Here is a 16387-nt window from a genome sequence, read left to right as displayed (position 1 = left end):
TCTAATTAAATTGAATATGTTCCAAAACTAATCTAAATAAACCAAATCTAATACAGTGTAATCTAATCTAAGAGTCTAACTAACTCTATAGTAGTCCAATCTTATCTTATGTAATACAAGTCCAATTAAATGTAATTACTGTAAAGTAAATACTTAAATCAATATAGACTGATCAAATCTAATCTAAATATAAACTTGCATAATCTAATCCTAGTTTAGTACAATAAAATTAAATCATCTATAATCGAATGTACCTAATCTAACTCATTTTATTGTAGATAATCCAAATTAATCTATTCCAACCTAATCTGAACGAGACAAGAATCCAGCAGAAATAATAGATGAAGTAAACATTAGGAGCAGCATACAAAGTGCTTATGTGGCTGTAGGAGCAGAAACCGGTTTATATTTCAAACGTTACATATTTAATGATTTAATATCTGTTCATGTTGTATTTTTTAAAATACATTCTGTATTGCTCTAAAAGAGTTTTGCCACTGGAAACAAGAAATCCTCAGAGTTTAAAGTTTGAAGATACTCACTGAAATGATCCATCAGCTGTCTGATGTACATCTGATTGCATGTCTTGCAGGAGAGATAACAACTTTTGCAGTGATGCATGAGAAGCGATGGATGACAAAAAGTGATCTGTTGGGGCCTGTGATTTTACTGGCTGTCTAAAGTGATCTGTATGTTGAACATCAAAACTTGCAAGCAGAACAGAAAATTTTCTGGTGCAGCCATTTCTTACTTAGAGCTACATAAGTCATGTAAATGTAAAAACGAAATAAATTCGACAAGATTTCCTAGAAATTTAAATTCTTTGCATATTTTATTTATATATTTGCTTTTGGAAAGGGTCTCCAGTGTCAGTACTTTGACATGTTTAATGGATAGAAGGCTTTGTAGCTTTTATCTATATCACACCATCTTTGTATAAGATGGTAAGTCAAGTGGAAGTCTGATATTTTGTATAACCCACATTGACGGGTTTCACATTGTGTATCGCTCCATTTGCTTGTATAGATAACAGAATGCACTGTGAAGTTTTTTTTTTTCTTTACTAATCGACTTTCTTTACTTAAGTCAAGCTTACATAGGAATATGTGGGAGACTTTTAAGTAACAACATTTTATGTAATACAGTGCCTTTAAAGGAAAACCATGTAAACACTTATTTTATTTTTTAAGGGGACACATGCTTGTTCATTTTTTATATCTAACAAACTAGGCATTTTATCAGTATGAGAATTTTCTTTGACTAAACAATTTCCAAATGTCAAACTTTACTTTAACTGAAAATCCTCCCTTAGCTTGAATGACAGCTTTCCACACTCTTGGCATCCGAACAGTTAGTTTCTAAAATCATTCATTTTACCATGCTGCTTGTAAAATTCACTAAAGGTGTTCTTCACTAAAGATTTCTTTCTGACCTTGCGAACCAGTTTAATCCAAAGCAGTTCAAAAGAAATAAGGTCGATTGACTGGGTGAATGTTTGCTCTTTAACTAATGCTTACAAAGATTGGGCATATATATGTTATGTTTTTTTTTTGTTTTTCTAATTAGCTGCAGCCCAAATGGAAATACATGGCATTGAACTATAAAATAGTACACATCTTGGGTCAGTATTCAATTTACCCGGAAGAAGTCTCTAATTTTCTCTGCTCCAAAACAACCCAAAACCATTCAGCTTCCACCTTCATGTTTGACTGTTGGTTTGAGAAAAATGTCTGCTAACATCACTTCTCTTCTCTATCTTACATAAGTTCTTTTGTTGGAGCGGAAATGTTTTTTTTGGCTCATCTGTCCACAGAACTTTCTTCCAGTCATTCACTGTCCAAGTCATGTATCTTCTTGCTTTTTTCTAGTTTGTTGCATATAAATAGGAGGAACATTTACGTGTCTCAAAAACAATAACTTGGTTAAGATAAACTACGATAAAACTGTGTTTCCAAACTTTTGACAGGTACTGCATGTATGTAGGTTGTCATTGAATTATAAAGAGCAAAAGTGGATTCTGAAATCGGAAATCAAACAAAAGTTCCAAATTCCCGATTTCCTTTGCCCCGGTAATCTGACTAAAAATGTCAGAAACAGCACATAACATTTCTCCAATTTCTTTCCAATAGTCTTGTAATCTTTTAATAGTTTCAAAACATAAAAAGTTACTACCTTATAATTACCTGATTGATTTATTTTCTCACAAAGTGCCTATGAAATAAAAGATAAGACCTTTCTAACCCCATGCATATGCAATTAGCTCTGGCTAATTAACACTCCACACATAAATTCACAGACAAACAGCAGGGTGGCATTTTCCTTATTAAATAAGTCTTTAATCAAATGGAGCCAGCTTCACCACTCTTCTTAAAATAGTCCATTTAAAAACTTCATTCATTCTCAGAAGGAACATCTGGACTACTTTTAAAGACTCCCAGTGGTCATGGTTGGGAGAAAAAAAATACACCCTTGAAAGATGTAGGGAGTTACAAACAGATGTTACACCCTCCCACTGACAATTAATGTCTGACACATCTAATATCTGGAGAGGGCAGCAGGTGGTTATGATAACATTCATTTCTACCAGCACATGGCTCTCAGGATTACACAGATCTCCAACACACACACACACACACACACACACACACACACACACACACACACACACTAAATGTGTACAGATATCAATTAGAATGTTTCTCATGTAATCTGAATACTATTATCATAAATAAATCTGATGTAATGACCTAAAGGTAAATCTGTTATGTATATGTCTATTATGACTGATATTTCAATGTTAATCATTATAAACATATTATGGAACTCCAGATGGGGATTTAAAGGACCACTGAGCATGCACAAGGTGACAGTGGTGAAAAAAAAGCCTCCCAGAGATGACATGAAGAAACTTGAGAGGAACCAGATTCAAAGAGAAAACCCCTCCTCATTGCACGTCTATTGCAGTAAACTAAGAAGCATTAAGTACGCTGGAGAAATGGTCAATATGAATGTTTAATGTGAATGCTCAATTTACCTGTCATATTTTTTCCTGCCAAACATTGGTTTCCAATGAATCTGCAACCCTTTAAACAATATTTGTTGAAGTATTACTTATAAAGAGTAGGAGGCACTTACAGAGTTACTAGTAGATCTTCGCCACTCTTTTATGCAAAATATGTTTAAGTTATTTATTTGGTTGTTTACTGTTTGGTTGGTTTTATTGGTTGATTGATTTCCTGATTGATTTTTGCGAGTCAACAACCATCGGTTTTCTTTTTGTAAAGGTTGCCTGATAGTGAGAAATTATAAAGTAACCTGGTTACAATGATAATTCCAAAAAATTATAAAAACCTCAAACCATTCACTGAATAGGGATACTAATAATTCTGCAAGATAAAATCTATTATTTAAAAGATGTAATAATTATTTATTATTAATTATTTACATAATTACTGTAAAAATAACAAGCAGTATTTTAATTACTGACTTTTTTGGGGGGTTGCCAAAGGTTCTAGAAACAATATTTCCAAAGTTAAAATAAACACAACCACATACAAGCTTCAAATCAGCTTCCAAACAACCTCCGGTACAAGATATAGTATGTATAAATAGCATTCACTTGAAGAAATAACTACAAATTTGGTGTGAGAAATGACTGGACCCAGGATAATTGTGACCACTGTTACTGTTGAGAAAAAAAAACTGAATATATCAGCAGTTGACCAGGCCACTTCTTCATTCTTGAATTCTACAATGTAATTACATATAGATAAGGCGGATAACCCCAATAGAGCCCCGACACTTTTCTGTAGAGGAGTCATGAATGTCTCCAGCATATAATGAAATGGTATCGAGCAGCGGAGGACAAACTGTGCAATGCATTGACCTGTCAGTCATGAATTGACCACGTCTGTAATTTGTTGCTTCCTTCTTCAGAGACGCTTTTAAAGTCTAAATTGAAGCGGGTGGCAAAGCAGACATAGAAAGTAACATTATTTCACTTTGTTATTGTATTGGTCTGGTTTATAGTAGCTGGAATTTTCCTGAAAAACATCTCTAAACCTTCAACACGGCATCACTATTTTCGATATAATCATGCATTTGTTTGTATTCTGACCAATAGCTACTATATGAGAACTAGTTTGGATCATCACTTTGTGTTAGTTAGTTTTAAACTATGTTTTTCATGTGTGTTTTTTAGTGCCCTTGGTGAAATGAATTCCAATTATCCCTGTCATTTTTATTTATATATTATTGGGTGAATATTTCTTGTACTTCGCATTTAATTGTACATTTCTTGTTTAATGCATTAAAAATGGAAATCTGTACATTACAGTAGGTTTTTGTGTAGTTCAATTCAAAGGCAGATTGTATAAATGAGGTAAAGTGGATATATCTCCTTAATAGGGAAAGAAATCATTATATGGTTTCAATTTTGGCATCCACACCATCTTATTTGCAGTTAATCATCAGCAAAACCAAGTGCAACAGCATCTCCAGTGACAGTAATATAAACAGTATAGGGTAAGAAACAAGGCGCTGTAGATCATCACCATCAGCAATATTCTTGTCAGGTGTCAGTGGTGAAAGTTAAAAGTTTGTAGACTAAGCACACGTTGTTTACACAAACATTACCAATAGCCACCACTGCTAAAAAGTAGTCACATTTAAGTTGTTCAGAAATTTGGTACAGAAACAATAATGTGTTGCAGCTACATCACTAACCAAATGTACATCTATGTATTGCCCAAAACCACACTTTGAGGTTCAAAGGGCATTTTGGGGGTAAGAAAAATAGTGTAAAAATAATTTCTACTCAACCCAGCCTTAAAAAGAAATACATTTTGTGTTTGTTTTATGTTTTAACTAAAACCAGTAGACTTCCCGTGGGCTCACCACCTGCAGGAGGGATTGTAAGGAACAGTGCTGTGAGGATTGGGCAGCAGTCGAAGGCGGGGGCCTGCTTAGACTGCTGCCCCCGTGACCCGAATTACGCATAAGCGGGAGAAAATGAATTAATGAATAAAACCAGTAGATTCTATAGCATATGCCGAGCTTAGTTTTGTGAATAAATTCCACCAATTTTAGAACATTGGACTTAATTCAAGTTTAATATGCAATGATTACATTTTTTTATCCATTTCTTGAGTACATTATTAGATAAATACCAACAGTTAAGATGTTTTTTACTACATAGTACATAATATAGTACATACAGTATAAGTATTTAATTATATATAAATATATATAATTTTTATTTTATTTTTGCAACTCCAAAATAGTTCAAACCTCGAAACTCAGTAGAAGATCAACACTGCACACAATATAGTTGTCAGCAGTTCGACTCTGTCTGCCTTATTTCCTGAAAATAACCTGAATGTAAACCAAAGCCATGTGAATGAGGTTTAGTTGAAATTTAAACCAAGCAAGTTCCTTTGGGAAAACACAGTAAAATATCACACAGGGAGTCCACATCTGGCAGACTCAGCCTGAGTGAGATGCTCCCTTCCCATCATCCCTGTGGGCAGCTGACATCCTACTAGCAGAGTAGACTTCAGAGGCCAAAACAACACAGCATTGTACATGCCTGAGGGCAAACCGCGAGTGGTTGGCATTTGCTGTGGTCTTCTCTGAATCAGTCAAAATGAATTGCATTATACAAGTGCAATATGCACCTTCTAATAATAGAACCATGGCAACGTAGCAGTGACCTAAAGAAATATGAGATCTCTGATATCTTTGGGCCTTTTTTTTTTTTTTCTTACTAAAACTGGAACAGTCCTGCATATCATTTTTAAACTTGGATGTGCTTGGATAAGATTCACACTCAGGCCATTTTCAAGTTTAAAGTGACAATATAAAATAAGACCACGACTATAAAATGACTGATAAGCCGTCATTCTACTGTTCTACTGCTCCATTTTCACCCACTTGTGGACAGCATGGATAACTTACTGGCCAATTTAATAGAAACACTCCTTTCTTTCATAAAATGATACATGATCCAATCAGCAAATTACGTGGGAGCAGCACAGTATACAAAACTATGCAGATACCATTCAAGAGCTTCAGTTCACATCAAATATTAGAATCGAGAAATGTGGGTTTGGAAGTATGCTAAATTCAATCACTGTCTAATATGTGTGCGTTTATGCATTTTCAACTTATGCCAGAGAGTCGATGCAATGCCAATATTCAAAATGTAATCGTATAAGGCATGGTCTTTCTTCAACCAAGTACAGAAGTGCAGAAAATAAGATACCTTTATGACAGTTCCACTGCATCAAATCTAAGTAACAGTCTACTGATCTGGGAAAATGATATCTTACCTCATAAAACCCAATCTCCCCACTCACTTCTTTATCTCTTTTTTCTCTTTCTCTTTTTTTTTTCTCTCTGTTTCTGCAGTAAACTTTCAGCATTTTTATCAGCTATAATGTTGCTCTATGCTCAGAGCTTGCCATAACATTGATATAATACCAAGCACCAAGTACAATGCTATCTCTAAACACTGTATTTTCACTGCAATATTTAAAATTTTCATTTATATATTGTTTTCATTTATATATTGTAATTATATTTACATGTTATATATTAATTGCTTATATATACAGTGAGGAAAACAAGTATTTGAACACCCTGCTACTTTGCAAGTTCTCCCACTTAGAAATCATGGAGGGGTCTGAAATTTTCATCGTAGGTGCATGTCCACTGTGAGAGACATAATCTAAAAAAAAAAATCCAGAAATCACAATGTATGATTTTTTAACTATTTATTTGTATGATACAGCTGCAAATAAGTATTTGAACACCTGAGAAAGTCAATGGTAATATTTGGTACAGTAGCCTTTGTTTGCAATTACAGATGTCAAACGTTTCCTGTAGTTTTTCACCAGGTTTGCACACACTGCAGGAGGGATTTTGGCCCACTCCTCCACACAGATCTTCTCTAGATCAGTCAGGTTTCTGGCCTGTCTCTGAGAAACACGGAGTTTGAGCTTCCTCCAAAGATTCTCTATTGGGTTTAGGTCTGGAGACTGGCTAGGCCATGCCAGAACCTTGATATGCTTCTTACAGAGCCACTCCTTGGTTATCCTGGCTGTGTGCTTCGGGTCATTGTCATGTTGGAAGACCCAGCCTCGACCCATCTTCAATGCTCTAACTGAGGGAAGGAGGTTGTTCCCCAAAATCTCGCAATACATGACCCCGGTCATCCTCTCCTCAATACAGTGCAGTCGCCCTGTGCCATGTGCAAAAGAACACCCCCAAAGCATGATGCTACCACCCCCATGCTTCACAGTAGGGATGGTGTTCTTGGGATGGTACTCATCATTCTTCTTCCTCCAAACACGTTTAGTGGAATTATGAACCAAAAGTTCTATTTTGGTCTCATCTGACCACATGACTTTCTCCCATGACTCTTCTGGATCATCCAAATGGTCATTGGCAAACTTAAGACGTGCCTGGACATGTGCTGGTTTAAGCAGGGGAACCTTCCGTGCCATGCATGATTTCAAACCATGACGTCTTAGTGTATTACCAACAGTAACCTTGGAAACGGTGGTCCCAGCTCTTTTCAGGTCATTGACCAGCTCCTCCCGTGTAGTTCTGGGCTGATTTCTCACCTTCATTAGGATCATTGAGACCCCACGAGGTGAGATCTTGCATGGAGCCCCAGTCCGAGGGAGATTGACAGTCATGTTTAGCTTCTTCCATTTTCTAATGATTGCTCCAACAGTGGACCTTTTTTCACCAAGCTGCTTGGCAATTTCCCAGTAGCCTTTCCAGCCTTGTGGAGGTGTACAATTTTGTCTCTAGTGTCTTTGGACAGCTCTTTGGTCTTGGCCATGTTAGTAGTTGGATTCTTACAGATTGTATGGGGTGGACAGGTGTCTTTATGCAGCTAACGACCTCAAACAGGTGCATCTAATTTAGGATAATAAATGTAGTGGAGGTGGACATTTTAAAGGCAGACTAACAGGTCTTTGAGGGTCAGAATTCTAGCTGATAGACAGGTGTTCAAATACTTATTTGCAGCTGTATCATACAAATAAATAGTTTAAAAATCATATATTGTGATTTCTGGATTTTTTATTTTAGATTATGTCTCTCACAGTGGACATGCACCTACGATGACAATTTCAGACTTCTCCATGATTTCTAAGTGGGAGAACTTGCAAAATAGCCGGGTGTTCAAATACTTATTTTCCTCACTGTATATACACACACACAGGCACACAAACCTGTCATAATGCGGACGCCCGAGCATGGAGAACTGTATGTTGCTTTTCAAAATAAATGCTACAGTTTTATATAAATAAAAAATCTCTGCATCAGGTGAGATACATACCACACTGCATCCAGGACATTCGTTCCCATTTTCGCAGACCCTGTGACGAGATTGGATGCCACCACCACATGGCACTGTGCAACGTTCCCATGGTGACCAGGCTGACCAATAGATATGTGGGGGGCATGGGAGGTGCTCATTGCAGTACCTGAAAGAAGATTAGAAAATTATGAGAAAAATTGTGTTATACTGTATTGATATACGGTAGATGGCTGCTGGGAAAAAGATGTCAAAAAAAAAATCTAACAATACATAGGTGAAAGAAGTATAAATTTAGGAAAACTTAAGAAAATAAGAAAATATACTTAGGGCAATAAGCTGAAACTAAAGATAAGCACTACTTTATATATAAACATCTAAAATACATTTTATACCTGGAAAATCTGCTGATATACCTGTTTAACTGTAATTGTCTTCTGGTGGTCATGAAGGTTTAAACAGACAACTTTCCAATCACAAGCATTGAACCCTAAATACTAATCTAAAGACACTGTAGTATCAAATTAAGCTTAGTTAAAATTAAGAAAAATGAAAAAAAAACTAAGAATATGATCAACATAATCATGGCTACAAGCCTATTGAAGCAAACTGTTAAAAAAAGGAAGCTAAAGAAGAAACATCTAGAAATCAGCTTAATATACACAAAAGCTTAGTAATTAGCAGAGACAGGATTGGTGTCTGGATATTGCTGAAAATATTACAATTTGCACTGAATATCTACATAAAAAAATGGTAGTAAGATGCTATAAAACAAGGTCAGCTTTTGTTTTTCTTTTAACAGACAGAAAATGAGCAAATAAAAACATTTTGTGAACAGAATCTCTAGACCAGATGTGTATGTATGCTGACCATAATGTACACACCTGGTTAATAGCTAATAACTATAGGAAAACTTTGTCAGTGGTGCATAAAGCTACATTTAAACATAAAGCTTTTAGCAAACCCAGGGACCTGCCTGAAACAGCACTGAAATAAATGTTTACTTCTTTCAAAACAGTGACTCAGAAAGAGAGTCTTGCAATCCTTATGGAGAAAGATTTATAGCACAGCCGATTCTATTGTCAATTAACATATGCAAATAGTTTAGAGTCTAGAGTGCATTTGCCCACTTAATGGGTTTTACTGCTACTCCGGGGAGAAGAGGGAAAAAAAACCCAGCAATAAGTCAATAATAGAAAAAAACAACCAATAATTAACAGCAGATGCAACCAAGAACTTTGGAGAAAATGGGAGTTTTTGCATGAAGTTCTTATTCTGGTTCATTTGTCAAGCACATCTTAGACAGAACAGAAAATCTGCTCTTTTTTTTCCAAGACTCCTAATTTGGCTTTTGTTGGTGCTGCAGTCTGGCTGAGGTGATATACTGTATAACAGAATGGTGTTTGGTCGAGTTTTCCAAATGAGGTACCCAGACAAACATAAAGATGGTGCAAACTTAAAAATCACTACTTTGTTCCTTGACTTGCACAACCTCTTGAGGACAAAATGGAAGCTGAGGGCAGAGTAAATGAGAAATGACAAATTGCCTGCATAATCAGCCTGTGCCCACTGGAATTTAAGATTCGGTTTGTAGCTGAAAGAAGAAAAACCTGATGTAGCCTTCTACTGTTGTAACCCGTCTGCATCTAGCAGTTTAGGTTTTCTGCATTATGAGATGCTTTTTTGTTCAGCAAAGTTGTACAAAGTAGTTATGATGAAATGAGTTTCTATCTGGCCATTCTTTTCTGACATAGAGCGATCAATAATAACATTAAACCACTGACAGTTGAAGTGTATAAGATCTTCTTACAAAGGCAGCTGTCAAGGGGTGGTATACTGTATGCAGTGAACAGTCAGATTTAAATATAGATCTAAAGGAAAAAGTTCTGAGCAACTTTAGCAAATGCCACATTTCTAATGCCTAAAAAACTGGTTAGAGCATTCGAAATGAAGTGTTCTGGGTTTTTCTTAGTATTCGGTGGTTAGTACCTACTAAAAATGGATCAAGAAAGGACAACTGGTGAACCAGCAGTAGAGTCATGGCCACCCAAGTCCCAGTGATTCAGAGAGAAGACTCTCCCATATGGTCCAATCTGCTGGAAACTTGGGTCTTGGCATTCATGTAGATATTAATTTAACAGATAGCACCTACTTAAACATTAGCATAGCAAATCAGTATAACCTAATAGCAAAAATCTCTTTTTAGCAGGCTGCTTTTTTTTTTAAGAAGGGAGGAACATGTTTGAGGAACATGACAAAGTCCTCAAGATGTTGACTGGACCTCCAAATTCCCCAGATATCAATCCGATTGCCACAATGATAAAGCACGCTCAGATGCAAATGCAGGTTCGTAAACTTTCAAATCTTTAATGAACCAAGGCAGGCAGATCCAAAACACAAGGCAGGGTCGTGGCCGAACATCAGCAGATGTTAGTTGATTTACAATTAGGATAAATTACCAAGTGTTGGACACTGTGCGTGGTGTAGTCCATCGTGACCATGTTTGTAGGCTGTAGTGTTTGCTGAGAATTGGAGTTCTGGCATTGCCGAGTAATGACACAGATCAAGCATCTGTGGGATGTTCTGGACGAATAATTTGAATCCATGAAAGCTCTCCCTCACTATACAGGAATTAAAGGATCTGTTGCTTACAACTTGGTAACAGATACAACATCACACCCTCCCAGGTCTTAGGAAGTCCATGTCTCGAATTGTTATGGTGGTAGAAATGGGACCTACACAATATTAGTCTGGCTGATCGGTGCATTTTCACTTAATGAACAGCTGCTCATTGGAATTACCAGGTGTACAGGTATTCTTATAAGCAACGGGTACTGTTATTTTACATTCTAGTTGTAGTGTATAGAGATTTACTTAAAAATTGCTGACATACTCCCTTAGAAATTCCCAACAACACAACAATTAACTTCTGGTGGTCATAAGGGTTTAAACAGACAACATTTAAATCACAAGCATTGGACCTTTTATGCTGATTCCCCACAGCTTTCGGTGATGAAATAACCAATTGCCAAGACTTTTTATTCAGGAACAAGGCAAAGAACATTTAAGCTGATGCATCAAGCTGTGTTTTTTCTTTCTTGCTTTACTGAATAGCAATCTTAAATAGTATTGATTTTAAGATACACTGAAATGAACCTGATTTAAGTGAGACCCATTGGTAGTTTTATTTCTGTCTAACACCAGTAGACACAATGAGGATATAATGCTTCTGGGGTCATGTTCTCGACTTTGGAAGTACACCAAATGCTGTCGCCTTTCTTTTCTCTTTTTCTTTTACACAAAAAGCACCTAATGCCTGACAGTGACAGGACAGTGGTGGAGCTGTGTGTGAGGATCTCTGTGTGACAGAAGTGTGACTGCAGCGCCTTTTAAGAGACGCCAAGCAGCTAAGTGGGAGAGGATTTTTCGGGATAAAAAGAAGGCCTCACTTACTATTAACAAATGAATCCAAGCCACCTTTCACACACTGCATCAAAAGAGTGTGGCTGAGAAGAGGGGACTCCACAGTGAACAAAAACAAGAATACAGCTTTCTTTATTTGAGGTCCAATTCAGACTCCTTCTATGGGCCTAACAAAGCATGTTAGGGCCTCTAACACACTCCTTCCATTAGATGAAAATGCTTCACAGCTCCTTTCATGCCTATTGTTCCCTTCAGGCCTGAGAAGCTGGGTTAAAGTGATTCAGGTAAAAAAAAAAAAAAAGAAAAACTTGCAGAGAGCCTTGAAGATTAGCTAGCATGGAGACAAACTCCCAGCCTGTGCTTGCTTCTTTTTTTACCACTTATTTATTCCGAGCCTCTTGAAGCGATATAGGACCCTGAACCCTGGATAGCAAGGATGTAGAAACTTGGGGAGGAGGCTGTGTAGCAATGCATGGGCAAATAATCAATGCCAAGTACAATCCCTTAAAAACTATAACTCCTCAGCCTTTGAGAAATCTTAGGCTCCACATGTTCCCATGGTAACTCGAAGAAAGATGGAGGACCTGTCAAAATGATCGTCTTCTCGTTAGAGGAAGGAGGCACGCAAAATAATGTCATCAATCATTAAAGAGATATGAAAGCATGTGGGAATGGATGCAAAAACTTCAAGTGTGAGTGTTAAATGGTGGCAGATATTTATCTGACCTGATCTGGCAGGCAATGTCTGGGAATTTCTAATGGGCAGTTTTGTTATCAAATCCAATAGACACACAAAAAACAAAAAAACAAGACCAACCCACAAACTTATCAACCCACCAAAAAACTAACTGGAAAAAAAAATTAAAAATGCATTAGATTTAGGAAAGTGCACATGTCCACATTCAAGTCTATTACCAAGGTTGTTGAAACTTTGTCAAAATAAAAAATAAATACCTAAAACAAAATTGAAAATGAAAAACAAGAGAAATTTAAAAGTAAAATATGAGTAAAAAAAAATGAATAGCAAAATTTTATGTGACAAAATATAATTGCAAAAAAAATAAAATTTTAATAAAAGCTTACATTAAAACAGAAATAGAGCCACACACAGCGTTGCATTTAACCGATATTTTTCTCTGTTTCAAGCTACATTTAATTATGTGTACTGTAATGTTGGAAAACCTGTTTCACTTAGAACGCAGAACTTTTCCCAGTACACCCCTCAAATTTCAGCAACCATTTTAGTGTATCTTCACAAGGTACAATGCTATAGAAATGAAAATTGGATATATTTTAGAGTAGTTAGTGTGCAGCTTATATAGCAATAGTAGTATAGATTTACACTCCTCTAATAATACCTCAACCTACAGCCATTATTGTCAAAACAGCTGGCAACAAAAGTAAGTACACTTTTGCTGCTAAAGCCGCTATGATTCTAAAAAAAAAGACCAGGTCTGGTGAGCATGTTTCTCTGGTTTTGGAATCATTGCGCTGGCTTTAATGTAAAATTCTTAAGCTGACCAAGAAGGCCCTACATGGTATTGAGCCTCATTACTTATCACAACTTTTTACTGTTTACACTCTAAAGTGTGATGTACGATCCTCTGATTCTGGTCCTTTAATTGTTTCTCCTACCCGTTTACGTTTAGTTCCTGTTTTTTCTTCCTGTGCAACAAAACTTTGGAATTCTCTTCCCATTGTAAATAGACAGAATAAATCTTACAATGTTTTTAAATCTGCTCTTAAAACTTACTTTTTCAGGATAGGTTTCAGGTGATGTTTCTTTTTATTTGGTATTTTTTATGCTTGGAAAACACTAAGATTTTTCTTTTAAAGGCGCTATATAAAAACATTATCATTATTATTTTTATTTTCTATGTAGAGTCTTACTCTTTGTTTCTGTGTTTTATTCTCAATTGTTTTTGGGTTTTCTAATATGTATACTGTAATAATCATTCTTTGCTCACACTTCCCACTGGTGCTTGGCCGCATTCCTGAAACTACGAAACATTAATGGTTTGCCCTGAGTTTACTTACATTACATCTATCACTTACAGTACATTATGGCACTAATTTACTCACTGGCCTGTTTTTCTCTGACATAAAACTAATAAGACAAAAAGCAGCTTGACATGATGCTGAGACACTGGAAAGTCCTCTGCTCTGTAGACTAATTCAATAAAACTTACTGACTGTTACAAATCCTTGACACCAGACGTTAAGTAAATGCCTCTTTACACACAACCTTGATATATCAACAATTGCAATTTTTTTCCCTTCATTCATTTTTAGCCTTAGGTTATGTACAGCATCCACCATAGCTGTCCCTGAAAATTATTTACCATACAAACAATTCTGCATTAAAATGAGTGCATTAATAAAAATCTGAGATTTGAATTACAGTCATCACTATGTTTAAACCTGCTGTTGTAATACATACATAAATATATACATTTTTGACTTATGAGCACCAACAAGAGGTTGGCCTCGGATTTTAGCACAGAGCTTGTCCTCACCTTTCCTCGCGGTTCTGACCGACACAAACTCGTCCCCCGTGGCGCGGTGTCGGGTTACTGCAGGAGCGCTGACGCACCTGGAAGCCGATCCCGCAGCTTGTACTGCAGGAGGACCAGGATGTCCAGGGTGTCCATGCTCCATTCCTGAGCACAGACAGACTCTCATCACTTACTCTGACAAACAATTTAAAATATTCATATTAAAATTTATCGTATACTACTATTACTTATAATACTAATAATATTGCTACTACTACTACTACTACTACTAATAATAATAATAATAATAATATAGGTGAGGGGGAGTGGTGGCTCCAGCGGTTAAGGCGCTGGGTTGCCGATCGGAAGGTCTGGGGTTCAAGCCCCGGTATCGCCAAGCTGCCACTCTTGGGCCCTTGAGCAAGGCCCTTAACCATCTATGCTCCGGGGGTCCCTTACGAGGAAAATATCAAGGTCCGTGACGTGGGGCCGCCTTCCCGTGGGCTCACCACCTGCAGGAGGGACCGTAAGGGACGGTGCTGTGAGGATTGGGCAGCAGTGGAAGGCGGGGGCCTGCTTAGACTGCTGCCCCCGTGACCCGAATTACGGATAAGCGGGAGAAAATAAATGAATGAATGAATGAATAATATAGGTGCAGAAGTCTCATTAGAACGACATAAATCGCACAAACACAGTAAAAATACTCAGGAAATTTCCAGCCAGTCTTCAGTGTATGCTATGCCTAATGTTTTCCCACAGTACATGTCTTCAGGCTTTGGACAAGTGTAGGTCAGTGGGAGATAATGTTTATGTTTCATGGTGAGTGTGTGTGTGTTTGTGAGTGTTTACCTGGAGCAGTTGGACACCTCCACACTGCTGCCTTGGCACTGTTTTCCTCCACACTGAGGACTTGGGCTGTTACAGGCACGGGTCCGACACTGACACAAGCCAACACTTCCTCCATCACTGTGACTGCATGAACTCCAGCTGGACCAGGGGCCAAAGTGACCATCTACAGTCACATTCTTTACCTACACACACACACACACACACACACACACACACACACACACACACACACACACACACACACAAACAGTGCAACTAGTAAGAAGCCCTTAATATTTTGCACCTGCATCTCTCTATCAGTAAAACAATAAAAGCCTACAACATGGTTGTTTGTAAGAGTGAAAATGAGCACTATTAAATTTTCATTACACTCAAATTATTCACACAAAGAGGAACACACTCAGTTAACACACTCTTAGGCTCCAGGACTCTTAGAGAGTTTTAGAGAACAAAAAACAGTTCTTTCGTGCCAGTTATCTTTTCCCCTCGATACTTCCATAGACTACCAGGTTGCCAGAGAAGACTGTTCAGTAAATAAAATAAACAGCAATTTATCTGCCGGTCTATCTCCTTGCCTGTCAGCTTGTCAGTTCATCCATCCATTAATTTATCTGCCCATCTGTCAGTCTCATTATTCATTTGTCTGTGTATTTGTCTTCTAGTCTGTCTCATCTCTTCAACCATCATTATCATATGTATCTGTCCATCCAGCTCTGTAGATCCACTTATTCAGCCATCTATATTTTTATTTATCTGCCCTTTCTGTTCTGTCCACTAAGTTACTTATACAGCATCTACATCTAGTCTTTATTAATTAAGTCTTATAAATAATAAGGAGAGAACAAAAGCTGGTAGGATGAGGATGAGTATAAGGAGTGTGATAGGGATTGATGGGTCAAAAAATTTTGGATTGGTAAGGACAGAAGGACCAAAAGATAAGAAGAAAAAGAAAAGATTTAGATGAAAGAATAAAGATATTCAATGAGGAGAGAAAGAGAATGTACGTATGGTTCCAAAAGAATAAGGTTAAGGTTAATTTAACCTTAAAAGAATGAGGATAAAACATAAGAATGACTGGATGAGAATGGACGGATAATTATGGGTGGACAAAGATTGAGGGGTGGAGATAGAAGAATAAGGATGAGTGAATACAGATTAAATAATAGGTAAGATGTGTAAGGATGAGTTAATGATGGTGGAAGGATGTGGCTAGAAATATGAAAATGAGAGTTTGAGGATTGAAGAATAGGACAGAATGATACGAATGGGTGGATGAGAATGAAAGGGTGAT

General features: G+C 37.0%; 1 protein-coding gene across 2 annotated transcripts in view; it reads right to left on the bottom strand.

The window, feature by feature from the left end:
• The window catches only part of sema5a (sema domain, seven thrombospondin repeats (type 1 and type 1-like), transmembrane domain (TM) and short cytoplasmic domain, (semaphorin) 5A), a 232001-nt gene that overhangs the window by 61228 nt on the left and 154386 nt on the right, over positions 1-16387 (bottom strand). For both annotated transcript variants that reach the window (XM_083530259.1, XM_083530260.1), the window contains exons 14-16: positions 15097-15278; positions 14269-14412; positions 8351-8498 (exon numbers count right to left, since the gene is read on the bottom strand). In XM_083530259.1, the coding sequence (XP_083386385.1) occupies positions 8351-8498; positions 14269-14412; positions 15097-15278 (474 nt within the window). The remainder of the gene's footprint in view (positions 1-8350; positions 8499-14268; positions 14413-15096; positions 15279-16387) is intronic.

Source organism: Silurus aristotelis, assembly GCF_946808225.1.
Source record: "Silurus aristotelis genome assembly, chromosome: 25".
In the NCBI taxonomy this organism is placed as follows: domain Eukaryota; kingdom Metazoa; phylum Chordata; class Actinopteri; order Siluriformes; family Siluridae; genus Silurus; species Silurus aristotelis.
This window is presented reverse-complemented; position numbering and strand designations above follow the sequence as displayed.